The sequence below is a fragment of the Kogia breviceps genome, chromosome 2, assembly GCF_026419965.1.
Source record: "Kogia breviceps isolate mKogBre1 chromosome 2, mKogBre1 haplotype 1, whole genome shotgun sequence".
NCBI lineage: Eukaryota > Metazoa > Chordata > Mammalia > Artiodactyla > Physeteridae > Kogia > Kogia breviceps.
Genome location: NC_081311.1, coordinates 60,549,761 through 60,572,143, shown reverse-complemented (window position 1 = coordinate 60,572,143; position 22,383 = coordinate 60,549,761). Strand labels below are relative to the sequence as shown.

Sequence of the window (22,383 nt, the reverse complement as noted above, 5' to 3'; positions counted from 1 at the left end):
CTAAGATCCCTTCAAGCGGTGTGGCACAGACAAACAAACAAACAAACAAACAAACAAAAAACCCTGCAATTTATAAAGCAGGGGAACAGTCAGTACAGAAAGCTCCCATTAACGGTACGTGTTCTCTCTGAGAGTAACGGAAGTGGCTAGAAAAAGAAAATGTTTAAGTAAAAAAGATAAAATTTTAGAATATATGGTAACAGAAATGAGTGAGGAGGCAGACTAGTGATATAAAGGATGTTTGGGTACTACTGAGAGCCTAGCTAACGCTAGAAATCACAGGGTGGTACCAAATCATAAGGCTGTATAAATATCTCCAACAGTGCTTTGTATGTTGACTGTAAGAATGGAAAAAATGGATAGTTAGACTTTACTGGAGCTAAGATTTATAGAACAAAGTAGAAAAACGAGAGAAAGGAGTTTGGGGGTGTGTTAAGAAGAAAGAGAGGCAAGGGGAGATCTGACTAAAAAGAAAACAACATGTTCAAAGGCCTAGCAATCCCAATGAAGATGAAGAGAAGCTATAACTGAAGTAAGGGGTTGCTAGAATAACAGAAGTTTAATCAGTGTGTTAATAGCACTATCATTACCAGACTCAACACATCCAAGCCATCTTCAACCATTCCCTCCTCTTAAACATGCAATCTTGTTAAGTCTCACTGATTCCCTTACAGTTCTTGCAGTTCTCCCATCCTCTCCATTCCTAATGCTAACAGGGTTTCATTATGTTTCCATTTGACTCCTGATGAAGCTTCACAACAGGTCTCCCAATCTCTAGTCTTCCTTCCAGTTCACTTCACCAGAGTAATTTTTCTAAATGACTATCATGATTATTTTCTGTTGCAGCTGCTTCCCACTATTTATCAAAGTTCCAGATTCTCTGTTTAAGTGATCAAGATCCTCCTGATCTAACCCTGACTTAACTATTCATTCTTTTTATACTACTGTCCTTCATACATCTTACTTGCTAATCTAATTGAACCCCTCAACATCTGTCAGTGATGTTATGCTTTCTTCCTTTCAGACTCAGGATTGGGAAGTTCTCTCACCTAGAATTCTCTTGCCCTCATCTACCAGCACAATTCCACCATTCTTTAAGCCCCAGTTCAAATGCGACTTTAATCCCTCTGACAGATATAATCTCCTCTCCTGTTAATTCCTATAAAACTATGCTTATCTTGGATCGCTTACCATATTACAGTTTATCGTTACTTATGAATCTTTAGTCCCCTATTAATCTGCAGAGACCCAATATCTTACTTGTATTTTTGTATCCTTAGTACCTTGAATAAAACAGACTTTCCAAAAAAATCTAGCAAATGAACAAATCCTACATGTATGACCTTCTACGGAAGATCACACCATGCTGGACTCTGAAACAGATGTTCTTAAATTGGGGCCAATAAGACTGAGTGGGGTTACCAATCCACTTCAGATCTGTAAGCATCCTCAAAATGTTACATACGTACAGATGGTACATATATTTTGTACATGAAATTTTCTGGAGGAAAAGTCTGTAACTTTCACCAGATTCTCAAAAGGGGTTTGTATTAAGAAATTAATAAATGTATTTGTGTACTAATTTTTTTAAAAGAGTCCTTATCTTTGAGATTCATTCTAAAATATTTATAGATACAAAAAATAACAGCTGAGATTTGATTCAAAATAATTGAGGTGTGGGATGGGGAGTAGTGGATGGGGATATAAATGACACAGTATTGGCCATGATTTGATAATTGTGGAAGCTGAGTAATTGGTACATAGGAATTCATCATATTATTCACTCTACCTTTGTATCGTGCTGGAAATTTTACAACGTAACATTTTTTTAAAACAAAATAAAAAGCCCCCAAAAGGCTAAAAAACACTACTTTCATCTAACTTTGGGATTAAACCGGCCGCCAAGGAAGCCTCTGGCTTAGTTAGGTTAGTTGCTTCCCAGGGACTAGATCAGAATCAAACTGGCTTTTTCCATGTGGAATCAAATGAAGTGCCACTTGCTGCTTTTCACACCAAAAGAAAATTTTCATTAGAACAAAGAAGTAGTTAGGCTATTTAAACAGCTAACATGTATTAAAATGGAAAACTAGCAAAGAGTTTGAGAAGATTTTCTTACTGTGCTCAACATTGGTTAGGATTCAATTTGCATATAATGTTCAAATCTGAGATTCCCATTTTTAGAAAGATATGAATAATTTAGAGAAGATCCACAGAAAAACAACAAAAATGGTCAAAGGGTTTGAATACATCCTCCTCACAATAGCTAAGATGATTTAGAGTAGCAAAGAAGAACAGAAGATCACTTAGTAGCAGACTTCAAATGTAGGATCACTGAATCCCACTGTTCTTCTTCACTTATGAAAGAGCCACAGAAACGAGATTAAATTTTCTCATTTCTCAAAAGGAGTTAGACTACATGATTGTTAAGTATACTATGAGATCTAAAATTCTATGATGTCCTGGTTTTTGATAGGTGCATTCGTTGAGAAAACCTATTATCTCCTCTCTTGTTTGAATACTCATAGCATAAACATTTAGATTAGATATGATGAAATATTTCCTTTTTTGTGGAGGCATAAGAAAATCAAATTAGAAATATCTATTCTCCTCCTACCTTATCTTCCCTGCTCTCCCCACCCCCCACCCCACTCATACTACATTAAAATAGTTGTGTTGCAGTCTAGCCTGGAGGCAGGAGAATGAGCAAGATGAATTCTTAAATTTCCTTTAGCCTGATGATGCTATCATTGAACTATTTCTCATATACCAAAGATAGAAGGTTATAAGTGTAATGCATCCCTTGCACCTAAGCCCTTTACTGGCCCCCTTCTCAAATGCTAAAGTGGGTAATTCTATCTCCATATTAATGTTGACCTACGGAATAACTGACAAAGACCACAGGCAATTTGCAAAAAACCTGTTTAACATAAACAGTTTAAGTATTAACTCTGAATTGCAGAACGAAAAATTGCCTTGGCAGAAGTGACATATCTCAGACAGAAAGGAACATTTTGTAACACAGAAGAGGCGAGAAAAAATAGAGAGGGATATAGAACAAAATGTTTTACAATCATGTCTGTACTCTAATATTCTTATATTCCACGTATGGAAACTGAGGTATTGCCTCGTGGGAAAATTAACACTAAAATGGAAAAAGAAGAATGTGATAAAGTAAGGAAATCTTAGGAACTCTAAAGAACTAGAATAAAATACAAAAACAAAATCTCTTAAATAGCATTTATTTTTTTAAAAAGCCTATTAAATACATAGTAATAGGAATCTCTAAATTATCAGAAAAGCATTACCACTAAAATTGTATACATATTTTTTTATATAGGAGAAGAAACATCAGGTCAGAATCTGAATTTCTCTTCATCATTTTTGAGAGTACAGAACTGCTACAAAATGACTAATATTGCCTCACATGAGGGCTATTAAATTCTCCCATGAATTGCCATGACATCCCCAAAAGTGGTGTTAAAATATGTAAAAGTGCCCATTCCAAAGTAAAGCTTCCCTTTATTCCTTCATAAAATATTTAAGCTAAAGAAAAAAAGAAAGAAAACCCAACAGCTGAAGACAACATCAGGCTATTTATAAGTCTTCTCCCAGTCCTCCAGACACCCTCACATGGGGGCTGTAAACAGCTAACTAAAATATCTTTGAGGCTCTCATATCCACACCCACTGACACAAGTAGAGCTGTAGCCACAGTGAAATTAGACTTCAGCTTCCTTTAGCAAGTAGTATATGCTTGCAATAGTAAACTGGAGCAAATGTAACAGTAATAAAACAATTTTTAAAAAAATAAAAATCATACCTTTTTCTCCAACAAATGGTAAAGACCATGTGAAGACATCCATAAAATTGGGCAACCAGTAAGGATGTGGAGAACAGTTAAACTGTCGAATATTCATCACATTATTTTCATACTTTAATACAGCAGCTGCAAGATAAGTCTGAATGTCAATGTAACAATTTGCCTTTAGCTCTAAAAGTCTAAAACACATATAAGCAGAAAAATATCTTTTTAAGGGGGTGGGGAATCAAGGGATGAATAGAATGAGGGCTAATAGAGGGAGGTAGGAATTAATTTTTAGTAGTAACACACTTTTGCGTTTAACACACTTTTATGTAGAGCATAGTCAGATCTTCACTTGTCATTATTAATGAAATTCCCAGTCTTTCTTGAATGTTTGTTTTACTTTACAATCCAATGATAAACATGCACTTTTACTAAATCCAAAATTGTGAAAACTCAGTTTTAGAGGAAACACAGAATGACAAAGAGCAATTTTCTAGGTTTAAAATTTCATACAAGTTGGAAGAATTTAAGAGGGTCTTTTTAGTTGCAGGCAACCTGAAACGGACAGCTAAATGGAAATAAAACAAGAAAAAAAAAACAGAAAAGAAAAAAAATTTGGAACATTTTATTTATGAATGTAGGAATGCACGTATTTCATGTATTATAAGAAATCAAATGAAACTACTACAAAAAATATTTTACTTCATATAGAAAAAAATTCCATTAAAATACCGAAAGAGAAAATATTATAACCAAATAACCCACAGATAACATACTCTTCTCAATTTCAGGTATCTTTCTAATGTTTCATAAGTTGATATAAACAATACCTTAAATTAACCTGACATAGATTTCAGTCACTAGTTATATTATTTTATGGGACACTGGACTAGATGGGCTAGATTCTAATCTAAGCTACAGCATATACTAGCTGTGCAATAGTTAGCAAATTATTTAACTAATCTGTTTCTCATTTATAAAATAAGACTAATATGTTCACCCTGCCTATGAATGTATTTCACATGAAAGTACATAAAAGTGTAAAATGGTTTGTAGATACTAAATAATTATGTGGTTACTTTTTTTTTTTTTTCATTTTAATGTAAAGCACTGAAATGTAGATGTTAAATTCCAAGATTTGGGATTCTAGCTCATATAGAGTCAAAAGTAATGTTTGTTCCCCTTATGAAATTCCCATGAAATAAACATATTTTAAATTTAGCCTCAGAAATTAAGGGCTGATACCAAGCGTTCAGCTTTAAAAAAGAGAAAGAATCTAGAAAATTGCCTTACAGATGGAATGAACATTACAAACATATCCCATACCATGTAAGTACTCAAGTCATTAACACTATGTACAGAATCAGAACTACCAAGAGACATTTGATTCTGACAAGACAGATTCAATGGTTTGAGTTTCTTTTCTGAGTACTAAGAAAAGTGATCCCTTAACCTCCTGAGTTAAACTGAGGAAGGACAACCAGTAAGGCAGTAATCAACCGAGCACTGAACACTAGCTCCTTTAGTACTGACAAGGGGAGGTTACAGGTGGAAAGTTAAATGTAACAAATCAATTCTGAGGATGGCATCCAAACTTCGATATTTCCTCTTCAAAAATGAAGCCATGCTTCATTAGGTATCTTTATAGAAGCATCAAAATTTATAAACCAAAATATAATTTAAAAGACTATTTTAGCACTGGCATAATCCTTGGAGGCTGCCATAATACTAGCTTCTAAAGATTACCAACTCAGTTAATGTCAATGGTATGGTTGTTTTAGTAATTAACACAGCAAAGAGTTCTTGTAGCATACTCTGTATCCAAGTTATTATACAGCTGCTACTGTCTGATCTCAAGCAAATGTTTTAATCTTTTAACTATCATCTATACTCTTCCAAAAACTCTTATTCCACTCTTCTTTTGAACTCACACCACAACCCATATTTAGCAACGACCTCATTATTTCTCTAAATGTACTCTTTAACCTTCTGTTCTTTCCTCCTGGTACAACCACTCCAGTGTGACCCTGGAAACTATGGCATAGTCAACTGAATTCCAGACATGTCAAGACAGAATAGAAGCTGGTTTCTTAATTTCCTCTTCGGAAAATGTGAACTACATAAACATACTCAAGCTCATCTTCAGTGTCCCTGGCACACACTTAACTAGATTAAAATCCTTTGGTATTATCTCTCAATAAACTGTGTTCAAAGTTAAAGTAAACCCAGTTGTTATAGACAGAGAAAATTTGGAGGGAAGGAGGGGGAACAGGAACCACTAGAACAGAAGGTAAATTAAAAAGATGTAAGAAAAAAGGAAGAAAGATCAGTAAAAAGAAAGGAAAGGGAAGACTGTATCCCTGAAAGGAGGTCAGATTGACTTAATCAAAGCCTCAACTACAAATCATCATGGGGCAGTAGAGATAAAAGTGGGGAATAAGAAAGGGAAAGAGGGCTTCCCTGGTGGCGCAGTGGTTGAGAATCCGCCTGCCAATGCAGGGGACACGGGTTCGTGCCCCGGTCTGGGAAGATCCCACATGCTGCGGAGCGGCTGGGCCCGTGAGCCATGGCCGCTGAGCCTGCGCATCCGGAGCTTGTGCTCCTCAAAGGGAGAGGCCACAACAGTGAGAGGCCCGCGTACCGCAAAAAAAAAAAAAAAAAAAAAAAAGAAAGGGAAAGAAAACCTAGATCAGTGAACATAAAACAAGAGACATGATAAACAACTATGCAGTACAAATACATGAAATGGTCAAAGCAGCAACAGCAGCTTTATGCAAACAAGAAAACATTCTCTTGACTATAAGGGGGAAGATTTAAGAAAGGGGAGTTTGAGAAAATCATGTTTATTTTTGCTTGACGTAGTTACCTCAGAACATTCTTTCACAAGACAGCTTTTGTGAATGACAAGTTGTGGAATGGTTACATATGACTTAAGTTTCACATTTTGGATTTTTATTTCTTGCCCTCTCCCCTCCCTTATATCTTATACTTTTTTTATAATGAGATTTGGATAGTTACAGTTTCAAACAATACCCCTTTTCTATTATATTCTCAAAAAAATAAGTCAATTTATATATTAAGTTGTTTTAACAATTTTTTTTATCAACAACATCTTACCTTTATTATTGTAGACATCTAAGTAATTAGGTGCCGAAAAAATTGTTATTAATGAAGGGAACCCTGTAGTTTGACTTTTTCTGTACATTCTATAGCTGCAAAACAAATAGCTTAATATGCATCGTAAAGCATCAATCATGGTTACTAAGTTTGATTTGTACATAAGGTGTTAATTTGGGTCAGGGAAACAGAATTCTTACCCTGCATCTTGAGCTTCATGAGCTCTAATAATCGATAACAAATTATTGTTTTGCAAAAATTCACACACTGCTGGATAGCTGTGGGGAAAAAGAGTAAATTAAGTAAAATAATGACTTTCTATATGAAGCATATGCTATTTTAACAACTACAATGTGATTAAACTTGGATATTTTTCCTTACTTATAAAAATAAGAACATCCTCGAACTGTATTGTGACTAAAATGTTCCTGTGATTTTTCATTTCCAAAATCTTCAGAAGGATCAGACCATAGCAAGTCACACATTGGTCCAAATGCAGGTGGCTCTTTGAATCTATCTAACTGTGAAAGAAGAAAAGAAAGAAACAAAGAGCAGAAATAACTTGTCAAAAAGTGAGAATGGAATGGACATAGGAAAGCGGTACCAACTTTGAATACTGTCTGTACTACATTGTTCTGAATGGTTAGAAGATATTTCCTTAAAATATCAGTATATTAATTTTTACCATTACCTAATCTTGGCAGTGAAGAGAGGTTTGAAGCTTCTAGTCTCTACCCAACAAAACACTATAAATAGGAATCAACTCTTGGAACTAAAATATATACTCACTCTCCTAATATCATCCAGTGTGTGTATTTCTGGTGAAAGTCCACCATGAACGCAAAGAAATTGTTGGTTTAAAAGTGCAGCAAGAGGCAGGCTATCAAAAGCTTCCATACAAGCTTCATAGACTCTTTCTGAATACTTAATTTTACCTAGAAAAAGAAAAAAATTCAATAATTGAAAACTGCATAACTTGTTGATCATTTTGAAAACGTATTTGTATATACACATGACTATTAAAACCAAGGCAAGAAAATTAAAGATACGGGAAACAGCCAAGTGGCAGCCAGGGGTTCAGACTGGGTAAAGGGGTGAGTATAAAAAGGCAGCAAGGAGAAATTTAAGGGACAATAAAACTTTTCTGTATCATGACTGTGGTGGTAGGCAGCTCTATTCATTTGTCAAAACTCAGAACTAAACACCACAAAGAGTAAATTTTACTGCATAAAAAATTTTTTTAAAAAAAGGCCAGCATCTTGCCCCATAAGATTCAAGAAGGATAAGCAATGTTATTGATCTTGTGAAGACAAAATATTTGCTCTCTCTAAATTTATTTTGTGTATGCAGCAGATAGTCATAAAATGTTACTAAAAATAAATAAGTCAAATCTCTAAAAATAGTTCAACTCTTTACCTTTATAGGCCAAGAAAGGCAAAATTAGAACTAAAAGTTAAAAGTGTTAATACTTTATTTTATTCTAAGAGTCAGTGACTACTTTGTTGTTACAGGCAAGACTACTATATCACCACAACAAAACTCAAGGTCCATCCAATTAAAAAAAAGATTTTATTCATATGTTGGAGGAGCAGAGGGTTTCCTTTAGCCTACAATGAACACTTAAAATGGGCAGTGAAGCAAGAAGCCAATATAACACAAGAAAGACTCTACCAAATTAAACTCTCATCTACTTTTAAGTAGATATCATACACATTCCCTTGCTCCTTTATACTTTTAAATTCCTGGATATTTTATGTTTTGGGTGGGATTTTGGGAGACGGTTTGTTCCTCATCTAAGGAAAAAAAAGAACTTGGTTCCTACTTCACTTTTTAATATTGTAACATTCAAATATGAGAAAATCTATATCCAGCAACCAGAGGTTATAAACTGATAGTCTGCTGACAGATCTGTTTTCCAACACTGTGGTTTAATAAAAATTTTAATTTGATTGCTTTTAGGTCAAGCATGCACTTTCCAGGTCTCATCTTATATTCTTTAGGTTACCCACCTGATCCTTGAAGTTATATGAGTTTGCCACCTCTGCCATTATCCATCACTATATTGATCTTTATTGAATCATGTTTTGAGCCTCAATAATTCTGAAGTTATTTCTAATTTTAAATCTTAATTCTAAGACTTAATACAGCCATGAATACTAACAAGTACATAGCTATGAGGTGTGAAAAAAGGTCAAACACTGCTCCATACCATATGGTTGCTTATAGCTATTAGATTACCACAGCCATAATAATTTAAGAGAGAAATGGGATAAACATTGTAGGTTAAGACCTTCCATTCATTAATAGTGTGTTTAAAACAATCTGCATAATTAAAAAATAAATTAAAAAATCTGTAATGATGACAGGATAATTAATTTGCTAAGAATTTTCATGGGAACACCTCAATATTGATGGAGAGAAATCTCTAACGCAATATTTCTTTTATTTTGGTTTATATTCATCCTGTTATAAAAAATAATTCTAACATTAAAACTACATACAGAGCTCAAAACTGTTCCTAGGTACATATGTAAAAATCAAACTTAATAGGAAATACTGAAATGAAAACATCTGAATAAAATTAAACACTAGAGAACGCTAGACAATCTTCCTCAAAGCTTTACACATTTGGACACAAAATCTGTTCTTACATGTTGCACTGTAAAATCTTCAAACTCTTACTACCCACATCACTCCAAAAGAATACTGAGGAAGTGAAAATATTTCTCATGGCAGTACTCACATTCCTGCTTAAAGGTAAAATATTCAGTAAGGTGTCTGCATTCATGGTTGCCTCTCAGAAGAAATAATGTGCTTGGGTATAGAATCTTCAGGACCCATAAATATAAGACACACTACAAAAGAAAATGTTTCCAGTGAATTAATCTTATATTTTTGTTTAACTAAGCTGTTTGATCTTTGCTTCTTTTCCTCTAACCCTATTACCCTTACAATCTCTATCACTCTTCATTATCTTTTTCTCTTTGTCCCTTACTAAAACATAAACTCCATGAAATTAGGGACTTTGTCATCTTATTCACTTCTGATTCTCCACTCTTAGAAAAGCACCTAGCAAACAGTAGAAGAGCAATAAATATTTGTTGAATGAATGAGTCAAATAATTTAATTACTTTAGATTTACAAATTGTTTGCTGTAAAAACAATTAGCAGATTGGTCTCCTCCTTAGGTATACCAATAAATAAAACAATAACAATGTCAAAGATAATAGCAGCTAACATTTATTGAGTACTCATAATGTGCCAAGCACTATATAATTAATTCCCCTCCTTTATTCCTCAAACAACCCTAAGAAGTATATAATATTATCTCTATTTTACAAATGAGGAAACTGAAGCAAAGAGCTTAAGTAACTTGTCCGAAATCACAAAACCTCTAAGTAATGGAGATAGGATTCTGATCCTCTGATCTTAAACATTATGCCATGCTGCCTAATGAAGAGAATAACCATGCTTTATGTTTACATTGTTGGTTATAAATGTTGCCTAATATTATGCAGGTGCTTATTATGTGAAATGATTCAAAGATAATGCAATTTCTTAATAAAAAGAAAATTAAAACAGTATAGCAGCTATTTTTCCCTAAATACACCTAACATAAGAAACAGACTCAATCCCACTACTGGGCATATACCCTGAGAAAACCATAATTCAAAAAGAGTCATGTACCACAATGTTCACTGCAGCTCTATTTACAATAGCAAGGACATGGAAGCAACCTAAGTGTCCATCAACAGATGAATGGATAAAGAAGATGTGGCACGTATATACAATGGAATATTACTCAGCCATAAAAAGAAACAAAATTGAGTTATTTGTAGTGAGGTGGATGGACCTAGAGTCTGTCATACAGAGTGAAGTAAGTCAGAAAGAGAAAAACAAATACCGTATGCTAACACATATATATGGAATCTAAAAAAAAATGGTTCTGAAGAACCTAGGGGCAGGACAGGAATAAAGATGTAGACATAGAGAATGGACTTAAGAACACGATGAGGGGGAAGGGTAAGCTGGGACGAAGTGAGAGAGTGGCATGGACTTATATATACTACCAAATGTAGAACAGCTAGCTAGTGGGATGCAGCTGCATAGCACAGGGAGCTCGGTGCTTTGTGACCACCTAGAGGGGTGAGACAGGGAGGGTGGGAGGGAGACACAAGAGGGAGGAGATATGGGGATATATGTCTAAGTATAGCTGATCCACTTTGTTATAAAGCAGAAACTAACATACCATTGTAAAGCAATTATACTCCAATAAAGATGTTTAAAAAATAAAATTAAAAAAAATTAAAAAAGAAACAGACTCACATTTTACTTATTTGGTTAAAAAAAAAGGAAAGACTACTTCATATGTAAATAAGCTTGATTTACACAATCATATACCAAAAGAAAAAACAAACTTCATTTATTTATTTTTTTGGCTGCGCTGCTTACAGAATCTTATTTCCCTAACCAGGGACAGAGCCCAGGCCCTTGGCAGTGAAAGCGCAGAGTCCTAACCACTGGAATACCAGGGAATTCCCACAAATTTATTTTAAACAAGTTAAGGTATATGAAATGTGTAACTATTCACACCTTCATTTTATTCACAAGAAAAAATAATTAAACTGGGGAAATACTTATTAAACACTTATCGTTTTTCCTTATTCTGATTCTTTATTATTTTCCTTTTATAACAAAATATATTTAAAAAGAGTCAGCTACTAAACCCTCTAATACAGACAAATACCAACATGCTCAGGTACCAACTAAGCTTCCTAAAATTTTATTTTATTGTTTTTCTCAAAGCCCCCAATTAGAATAGAATTTTTTTTTTAAAAGCCCCCAGGGCTTCCCTGGTGGCGCAGTGGTTGAGAATCTGCCTGCCAATGCAGGGGACACGGGTTCGTGCCCCGGTCCGGGAAGATCCCACATGCCGCGGAGCGGCTGGGCCCGTGAGCCATGGCCCCTGAGCCTGTGCATCCGGAGCCTGTGCTCCGCAACGGGAGAGGCCACAACAGTGAGAGGCCCATGTACCACTTAAAAAAAAAAAAAAAAAGCCCCCAATCTTTTTATTAAGGAGGGCAATTTTCTAGTTTTCTTGAAGGCGCCAGGGAAGGTTGAGGAGGCTGATGATGAAACCATGAATGGAAAGAAGAACAACTAAGGATAATAAAATTCCCAAGGGAATTGGGTGGACAGAGCCCTGACCTCTCTTCCCCACTAAGGAACCTAACATACCTCAGAAAGGAGGTTGAAAACACTGGAGGAGAATTAAACAACAGTAATCGGCATGGAAATTTACCAGGTAAAGCTTCAGTATCTAGTGGGGGAGATGGTTAAGAGCACAGGCTTAGAGTCAAATTGCCTAGCTCCACCACTTACTAACAATATGACCATGGGCAAGTTATTTAACCTCTCGAAGCCTCAGACTCCTCTATAAAATGGATAAAATAATAGTACTTACCTCATAACTTTGTTGTAAAGATTAATCAATGTGTATTAAGTGCTCAGAATATGCATGAAACACATTAATGCTAACACACCTATCTATTTGTAGAGCTTCTACCCAACAATTTTACCTGTAAGAATCTGTCCTGTAGAAATAATTGGGCAAGTATATAGAGATGTATAATAATATGGCTCACAGAAGCATCACTTATAATGGCAAAAAACTGGCAACACCTTATATGCCTAACAACAAGAATTTGATTAAATTGACTGTGACTTGTTTAGTCAATGGAATACAATGCAGCTATTAAAAATGATGCTGTAAATTTATAATTATTTACCTGGAATGACATCACAGCATAGGGATTTATGAAAAAAGGAAGTTATAGAACCTTATAATAGGGTTCATTTTCATTTCAAAAAAGGAAAGAAAGAGATGCATATATTAGAAAATACAAATTGTTCTATATTTATATCTTATTTTAATTTACATAATTAGAAAAGTAAAAGGAGCAAAAAGAACCATCTACCGTTAAGTGATAATCAACAGGTCATTTTAATGTCTCAAGTTTTTTAAAACAAATACTTTCAGAACGCATAAAGATTCTATATGATATACTTGGGTTTTAATTGATATGGAAGGAGGGATAGAAGTACTAGAGTTTAAGCAATAAAAGCACTGTTAATATATTTTATTTAATCAGTAAAAATACAATTAATCCTTTTTTGCATGGGTGAATGCCATTAGAGGCAAGAGAGATAAATAGCATTAGCTCCTTAGGGCCACTAGATAAGAGGGCAATAAAGACCCCTTAGTTTGCTTACAATTTCCACTGGGAAAAATGGCAATTATAATTACATTAAGAGTGGCACAAAGAAAATTAAAAGAATAGTTTGAAAGACAGAAGAGGAATAAATAGTAGCTTTACTAAAAACTTTAGAATATGCAGAGGTATTAAAAAGAACCCAATGCAGGTAATTTAAGGAACTTATTTTACTAGGAATTAATGGAAATCATCTATGATAACACTTAAAAGCAAATCAAATGACAGTATATGATTATTACCTCTATACTAAAATAACCTCTGTCCACATAATCACCAAGAAAAAGGTATCGTGTATTAGCAGGTGATCCTCCTACTTCAAAAAGTTTCATCAGATCAAAAAATTGGCCATGGATGTCACCACACACTGAAACAAGAAGATTATTAGATATGAAAAAAAACTCTGAAATAACAAATTTTACTTAAATTCTAATTTATTTTATATGAGATAGTGTAAAATTCTATCAAGAAAGGTCTAAGAAGGAAGTAATCTATGAAGAGTCATGATAGGGATGATGTATACACAAGTGTTCAGGTGCTCAAGATCTAGAACAAGATATAACAAAAGTAATGAAATTTGTAGTCAGTGACAAAATTTTCATCTAACTTTATAAAGCTCCTATTTAGGAAGCCAAGCATGCATGTCTTAGGATGACAAAATTATAATGGTGGCAGTAAAATCTCCATTCTAACTCCATACTTTCTGTTGACTTCTAAATGATCACTTTTGGTATCTGATACAGCATTGAGGTATTTGCCCCTAATGACTGAAAACAAAGTAAATAAGTATTTGTTGAATCAAATTCAGCGATGGCCAACACAACTAATGAAACCTTCACAAAAGCATATTAGACTAACTTCTGCACTCAGATTATTTAGGATCATGTTTATTCATTGAAAACAGGCAAAAACTTAAAAAAAAATAATCTGGAAATTCAAGATAATGTCCATGTAATATTAATTTAGTATACAATATGAAGAAGAAACAGCTCTATATTTAGATAAGTAAATAATGATGCAGTAAAAAAATAATATCCAAAACATAAAGAAGTGTACCTGTAATTGGAGCCTCTACTTCTATCATGGTTTTCTCTCTCCGAAGAATGGCAGCACCCTCATTGATAATTCTAAGTGCAATTTCTTCATCTACCCGACCTTCTTTTACTAAGTGGTTCTTCAAAACATCAACCCTGGGTATCCCATCCATATCAAAAACTTCTTCAGATGTCAAGCGATGCGTTGGGGGGAAAGGGACAGCTGCAATTTTTTTTAATTAATAAAAAATAAATCACTATTAATATATGAACATAAAAACTAATCAATGGATCTAGGTAAATAAGAGTAAAAACTGAAAAGCTGAAGTTTTTGTTTTGCTTCTTCATTTACTGGATGGGGTATTAATTTTTTAAAAGATTTTTTTTAAAAAAGAGTAATCAAACTATACTTCCTTTTTAATAATCTATATATAGCAGAAGAATTATTAGAGAAATAAACTGTCTCACAAAATTAAAAGTTCTTTCAGGATAACTAAAGCTTTTTTCTTTAAGCCAAAACATCTTTTGGTAGAATTCTCAAAACATACACTCTTCATCTTAAATGAAGTACAATAAATATACTTAATACCACATAAGCATGAATAGAAAGAAATCCCAAATATAAAGTGATCTAGCAACTTCCTATTAAAAAGATATAAAACAATGCCTGCTGACCAACTTGAATAGAAACTTCTAGGGATATAGATTAAAACAGCCAAATGCTTATTGATGGAATTTAAATTAATTCAGATGCACATATAGATTTAAAATAACATTAATAAATCAGGATAATTTTGAAATACTGCTTTTTCTCTTACCTTCATGTTTCATAAAATACTTTCATTCAAAATCTTTACACACATTTTTGACATCAGTGTATTCCTTATCACTGGATTCATTTTTTGAGTCATCTAACATACTTTTCAAAAGCAAATCATCCTCACTCCCATTTAAGTTGTTTGAGATACAGCACTTTTCGGGGGGGATTTTTGGCGGTACGCGGGCCTCTCACTGTTGTGGCCTCTCCCGTTGCGGAGTACAGGCTCCAGACGCGCAGGCTCAGCGGCCATGGCTCACGGGCCCAGCCGCTCCGCAGCATGTGGGATCTTCCCGGACTGGGGCACGAATCTGTGTCCCCTGCATGGGCAGGCGGACTCTCAACCACTGCGCCACCAAGGAAGCCTGAGATACAGCACTTTTTAAATACATATTCAATGCTATCACTGCAAATTTATCCTAAGCCACAATTTCCATTTGTCTAACTACTGAAATAGTTGGCCTTTATAGTCCTGTAGCATATATTTACGATTTCCACAAGTAATAACCAACTGTATTGTTTTAAACTGATATTTGCTTTTTTCTATTCATGAGAATTTAATCATAATAAGAAACGCCAGATGAAAAAACAAAAGACAAACTGATTTCAACCTAAAGCTCTAAATCCATTGTCATTGAATAATCCAGTCACTTATTCTTACTCATAATGTTAAAATCAATACTTTTCTCTCATGCCTGTGATTCACATTTCTCATGACTGTATTACCATTCTCTTTTTCAAACACATTAGCAAGGTTTTAGGTCAAACTTATAATGTCTTTAAACATTATTATCTTCTTCATATACTGGGAATTTTCAACAAAAAATAGTACAAAGATTTTTGTCTTCACTATAATTGAAAATACTTTGCTCCTGTTTAAATGAAATGAGATTTAAAATGTTGATTTTAAACTGATATTTGTTAAATGGAATGGAAAATGTGAATGTCCATTTTCAATGGTATCTACCACAATTTTGAGGTCATATACCTAGGAAAAGTTACTACATATCTGTTAAAATTTTTTATTCCTTTTTTACTGAATCCAACAAATGACCTCTTTATGCATTCAAAATCAGCTTGGATTGAAGTAGTTTTAGGCCCTTTACCAAACAGTACTTTGTTTTTCAAAATAAAGCAAGAGGACTTCCCTGGCGGCACAGTGGTTAAGAATCTCCCTGCCAATGCAGGGGACCCGGGTTCGAGCCCTGGTCCGGGAAGATCCCACATGCCGCGGAGCAGCTAAGCCTGTGAGCCACAACTACTGAGCCTGCGCTCTAGAGCCTGAGAGCCACAACTACTGAAGCCCGCACGCCTAGAGCCCGTGCTCCGCAACAAGAAGCCTGCGCACCGTAACAAAGAGTAGCCCCCACTCGCTGAAACTAGAGAAGGCCGGCGCCCAGCAACAGAGACCCAACTCGGCTAAATAAATAAATAAGCCCCCTTTTTTAAAAAGGGGGCTTCAGGGCTTCCCGGGTGGCGCAGTGGTTCGGAGTCCGCCTGCCGATGCAGGGGACGCGGGTTCATGCCCCGGTCCGGGAAGATCCCACGTGCCGCGGAGCGGCTGGGCCCGTGAGCCATGGCCGCTGAGCCTGCGCTCCGCAACGGGAGAGGCCACGGCGGTGAGAGGCCCGCGTACCGCAAAAAATAATAATAATTAAAAAAAATAAAAAATAAAAAGGGGGCTTTCCTGGTGGCGCAGTGGTTGAGTCCGCCTGCCGATGCAGGGGACACGGGTTCGTGCCCCGGTCCAGGAGGATCCCACATGCCGCGGAGCGGCTGGGACCATGAGCCGTGACCGCTGAGCCTGCGTGTCCGGAGCCTGTGCTCCGCAACCGGAGGGGCCACAACAGTGAGAGGCCTGCGTACCGCAAAAAAAAAAAAAGAAAGCAAGAGAGAAATTTATAGTAAGAATTTAGTCTACCTACAGACTCAAATGTAAGGGAGATCTCTCTTTTCTGAAACAAAAATTTTAAAGAAAAAAGTCACTTTATATTTGGGCATACAGTACATAGTATTTTCTTGATGTTTCAGGGCCATCACTGTGATCATCAATTATTATGCAGAAGACTGGAAAAGTACAGGACCAACTGTTTCTTCACAGTTCATCTTAAAAAAAACTAAAAACAGGGGGCTGGGTTAGAATTACATCAATTAACTAAGAAGAGTAAATAACCACATTCTCATTGGAGGAAAAAAATTTAGGAAGAACTCAATTCTTATAAGTGAGATAAGAACTAAGGCAGAGGGATATCAACCATTTCTAAAAGACTTTGAAATCATCAATCCCTCTTGCTTTCATCTTTTTTGATTCCTAGTAAAACAAAACTTGAACTTGCTTCCCCCCCCCCTTCTTTAGAACACATCTATTCCCATTACTTTTTACTGCATCTAGAATAAGACATTAAAATACATTTTGGGCTTCCCTGGTGGCGCAGTGGTTGAGAGACCGCCTGCCGATGCAGGGGACACGGGTTCGTGCCCCGGTCCGGGAGGATCCCAGATGCCGCGGAGCGGCTGAGCCCGTGAGCCATGGCCACTGAGCCTCCGCGTTTGGAGCCTGTGCTCCGCAACGGGAGAGGCCACAACAGTGAGAGGCCCCGCCTACCGCAAAAAAAAAAAAAAAAACATTTTGTTCCCCCAAATATAGTATGTCAGATTCCAATTTTAAAAAAAAACCTTTCTTATGTTCTTCTCCAACCAAAGATTAAACAAACTATTATACTATATGCTATAACCAAATTTGCCCCTAACAGTAAACCAATTGTTTAAAAACTACAAAATTTAACAATTACTAAATAAAAGTTACTTTGGGGACATCATGAAAATGAAAAGTTTAAATATCTCTTAAATACAAATTTCTGAGATCAAGATGGGATATTTTTCTCATCAGGACAAGATAATTTTTCCTCTACTTAGGAAAAAAGATACTGTTTAAAATGTTGCATTCTAGATTACGCATACTTCCTAATAATCAACAACTAAGTCCACTAACAGGTGAATTCTGTTCAAAATATAGAACTTCCTAAAAACCCATCTGGGAGACAGTCTCCCTCTGCCCCACTCAGCCAGTCGCCTGTGGTACTGCATGTTTTCATGCACATTGCGAATGCCCCACTGCAAGTCACACTGAGCTATTGCTCCTCTTTAACCAAGAGTCAGAATGTCTTTATTCATCTGGGAAAAAAAAAAGTATAAACTGCCTCCAGACCTATGTTTTCCACTTCTTTTTCAATTCAAGGCATACTTTTAAATTTCAACACCAGTTGGGATACTTTTTAAGGAATTGGTACAGGTTGAGGGGTGAAGAAATGCCACCATAGGTAAAAGTAGATGAAAAACTGTTGTTCTAACAACACAACACTGATAGTGGAGAATTGAGAGTTTCAAAAGAATGTTTTAATATATCAGTAAATAAGAAAATAAGAGGCAAAAACGCATTGTGCTCTTTGGCAGCTGGAGAAAGGAGCCATAGCAGGTGATCTAACTAAGCAAAAGAAAACTGACCAAATAGAATTTGGCCTAATAGGAAATTAATTACTGACCCTGTTGGTCAGTAGAGGGTTAAGTTTTTTTCATCAAAAATTAATATTCTCGGGGCTTCCCTGGTGGCGCAGTGGTTGAGAGTTCGCCTGCCGATACAGGGGACACGGGTTGGTGCCCCGGTCCGGGAATATCCCACATGCCGCGGAGCAGCTGGGCCCCTGAGCCATGGCCGCTGAGCCTGTGCGCCACAACAGTGAGAGGCCCGCATAACGCAAAAAAAAAAAAAAAAAAAAAAAAAAATTAATATTTTCAACTACTACCATCAACTCCTAAGGTACTTTAAAGCATTTCCATCTAAGTTCAGGTTTTAAATGGTTTTTTACATTTCTAATTCATCTTCAGCCATCTTTTCCTATTTTTCTAGGGTTTTCATCCTATATATTTTTTTCTCCTTATTTTCAGACTATTTTTCTAACTGTTTTATGTTTGAGATAGGGAAAAACCAGTACATAAATGTATGTAAATATAATGTGAATGGTCAATAACTGAAATGGCTAAAATGGAGGATTAGCTTGAACAACCTAAAGAGCTATAAAATCATAAAATCACCAAGTTTCCAATACTAGAAAACTTGATTTGGTAATATTCACTTTAACCAAACTGTTCTGTTGAAAAATTTCCTTTAACACAAATTTTGGCATGAAGGTCATATCTGTAATCAATAACCTTCACAAGGTATTTTAATTCAGATATAATATATGGTGGCTGATAGACAAGTCCTCAAAATTTTTTTTTTTTTTTTTTTTTTTTTTTGCGGTATGCGGGCCTCTCACTGTTGTGGCCTCTCCCGTTGCGGAGCACAGGCTCCGGACGCGCAGGCCTAGCGGCCATGGCTCACGGGCTTAGTTGCTCCGCGGCATGTGGGATCTTCCCAGACCAGGGCACGAACCCGTGTCCCCTGCATCGGCAGGCGGATTCTCAACCACTGCACCACCAGGGAAGCCCCCTCAAAAAATTTAATGTAGTAAGTTGAAAAAATAAACCAGGGACACAGACTGATCAAGGATGGGGGAAGAGCAGAGATCTTACTTCTTCTACTAACGGGTAAGGAATCCTGGGACTTAACTAATCCTGTTGCCCAACTATAAGCAAAGGCTGCAAACTATTAGCCCCATGAGGCCTCCAACACCAACTGGGGTGCAGCCTGTGCCACCTGAAAACTACTCCAAAGTATCATTCAGATGTCTGTGCTTCTCACCATTGCCATTACTGGCAACTGTCCAAAATAAAGTTTCTCCTGATTTTTTTCTCTGTATTTCTTTTGTTCACACCATGCCATCCTCAGGCTGTTCTCCTCCCTCCCAATCCTCTTCATTGAGGCCTGCAGAATTTCCATTATAAAAAAAAAAAAATCCACCCTTCTTTCCTGTGTGCACATGCGTGGGCACGTGCACACACACATTTTAGCTCTTCACAGAATGCTGTCTTCATCTCTCTAGCTTAATTAAATCTTAGTCCTCCTGAAGGACAACACTTCTGAAACACTTTATTCAAAGTTGACGATGCTCATTTTTCCACACTCCACTATTTGAGCAGAAAAGGCTACAGTCTTCTTTTAGCTCCCCACTACCACTTCCAAGATCATCACTCCCGTGAAGAAGAAAATGCTTCCTCGTTTGAGGTTCGTGACTTCTGGCTAGTTTATTCTTGTCCCAGCCATCTACTAAATTTCTGGTAATCTCTCACATGAAACTTAGTTTCCTGGTTTGAAAGCCTTCTCCACTCTAAGCACCACCATCATCAATGTCCATGTGGATGACCTACGTCGTAAACCCAAGAACTGAGAGGTCTGAGCTCCATTCTACTTCAACTCCCCTAGCCTTAGCTATAATTTCTGCTCCAGCTCTGAAATCCTGAATTCTAATCTCTTACTCCATGATCAAAATCTCTAATCCTTTCAGATTCACTCCCTTTTCTTCATCTGTTCTCCAATTATATATCAAGAACGTGGACAGCCTCTCCTAATCAACCCCCTTCTGGATACCTTTACTTGTTGCAATTTTGAAGCTATTCCATCACCCACCCACTTTTTAAACAACATCCTGAATTGTTTAAAGTCCTTTTGTTCTACCCTACTTACAAAACTCCAATTCTTGGATGAGTTAGTTTCTAAACTTGGATGCTGAGTATAAAATCATCAAAACAGCTCAATGGGGCTTCCCGGGTGGCGCAGTGGTTCGGAGTCCGCCTGCCGATGCAGGGGACGCGGGTTCGTGCCTCGGTCCGAGAGGATCCCGCGTGCCGTGGAGCGGCTGGGCCCGTGAGCCATGGCCGCTGAGCCTGCGCGTTCAGAGCCTGTGCTCCGCAACGGGAGAGGCCACACCGGTGAGAGGCTCGCGTACCACAAAAAAAAAAAAAAAAAAAAAAACAGCTCAATGCTACTACAAATTCACGGTCTCCAACTTAGTTGGTCACTAGCACTTGCCATCAATCCTATTAAATGTTCTAGTCTGTGCTCTCTCCCATTCTCCTCAGTGGAGATTTCAAATGATCACCTCTTCCTTGAGCCCTACACTTAATTTCTCTCTTACTCAGTAGTCAACTTGCATCTTTTTCAGAGAAAATTGAGACCTTCAGACCAAATGTCACTTTTCTGTCCCTCTCCATCCACATCTATGCCAGTATCCACTTTACATTTCTTCCTATCAAGGAAGAGGTATTCCGTCCATCCAATACTAAACATTCTACTGTGCTCTGAATCCCACTCCCCCAACCTCTTCACTTCAGTTTACCCTTCCAACCCATCCATGCCCCTATTCTGTTTCTTCTGCCTCTGACTCTCCATTAGTTCTTCCTTTTGAGCAGACAAACATACAGCCAGCCCTCCACAACCACAGGCTTGCCTGTGCAGATTCAACCAACCACGGATAGAAAATATTTAAAAAATAAAGTTCCAGAAAGTTCCAAAAAGCAAAACTTGAATTTGCCTCTCTGGCAACTATTCACATAGCATTTACATTGTATTAGGTATTATAAGTAATTTAGAAATGATTTAAAGTAAATGTGAGGCTATAGATAGGTTATATGCAAATTCTAAAACATTTTACATAAGGGACTTGAGCATCCACGGATTTTGGAATGCGGAGGGGTATCCTGGAACCAAATCCCCACAGATACCGAGGGGAGACTGTACTAAAGTCTCTATGATCTTAAAAACAACCCCAACAAGTAATTCTCCCTTACTCCTAATCCCTGTTTCTACCATATATATCCCTTATTTTACAACTAATCTTCTTGAAAGAGTAAACTACAGGGTATAGCTTCATTTTATAACTTTGTTGTCTACTTTCCTCAATCCACATTTATCTGGCTTCTGCTCTATTCCTTCACCTTGTATCTCTCTCCTCTCTTAGGTTCTTGAACTCACTCACCTGGTTTTTCTGTTAATTCTCTGGTCATACCTGATCAGCCTATTTCATGAACTTCTAGTCCTTTTTCTGGCCCTAGGACAGTGTGACCTAGGATTCTGTCCTTGGCCCTCATATCACACTCCTCTCATTCATAACTATGGCTTCAACTAAAATCTATATTTTGTGGACTCCCAAGTAGATTATTCAGTCCAGACCCTGCCCCTAAACTCCAAATCCTTATTAAACTATCAAATATCTTAATTTGATGTTCCATAAGTATCTTAAACTTAATATGTCCAAAACTTAATGTATGAACTTTCCCTCTAAACTATCACAAATATAGCTACTCATCTGGAAATTATCCTAGAAGTCTTTTTCTTCCTCGCCCTAACATGGCCAATAGGTCCTAAATAATTCTCTGATCTGCTTTTGTCCCTTTGGTCCTG

The 22,383-nt window shown here is 36.6% G+C and overlaps 1 protein-coding gene across 15 annotated transcripts in view; it reads right to left on the bottom strand.

Annotated features, from left to right (window-relative positions):
* Positions 1–22,383, bottom strand: part of PPP3CB (protein phosphatase 3 catalytic subunit beta) — a 49,463-nt gene that overhangs the window by 19,474 nt on the left and 7,606 nt on the right. For 11 of the 15 annotated variants that reach the window (XM_059054225.2, XM_059054226.2, XM_059054227.2 and 8 more), the window contains exons 2-9: positions 14,250–14,450; positions 13,436–13,560; positions 9,665–9,776; positions 7,711–7,856; positions 7,303–7,442; positions 7,122–7,199; positions 6,922–7,016; positions 3,820–3,945 (exon numbers count right to left, since the gene is read on the bottom strand). In XM_059054225.2, coding sequence (XP_058910208.1) covers positions 3,820–3,945; positions 6,922–7,016; positions 7,122–7,199; positions 7,303–7,442; positions 7,711–7,856; positions 9,665–9,776; positions 13,436–13,560; positions 14,250–14,450 — 1,023 coding nt within the window. The remainder of the gene's footprint in view (positions 1–3,819; positions 3,946–6,921; positions 7,017–7,121; positions 7,200–7,302; positions 7,443–7,710; positions 7,857–9,664; positions 9,777–13,435; positions 13,561–14,249; positions 14,451–22,383) is intronic. The other 4 variants (XM_067025394.1, XM_059054222.2, XM_067025390.1 and 1 more) reach the window with 1 other exon arrangement.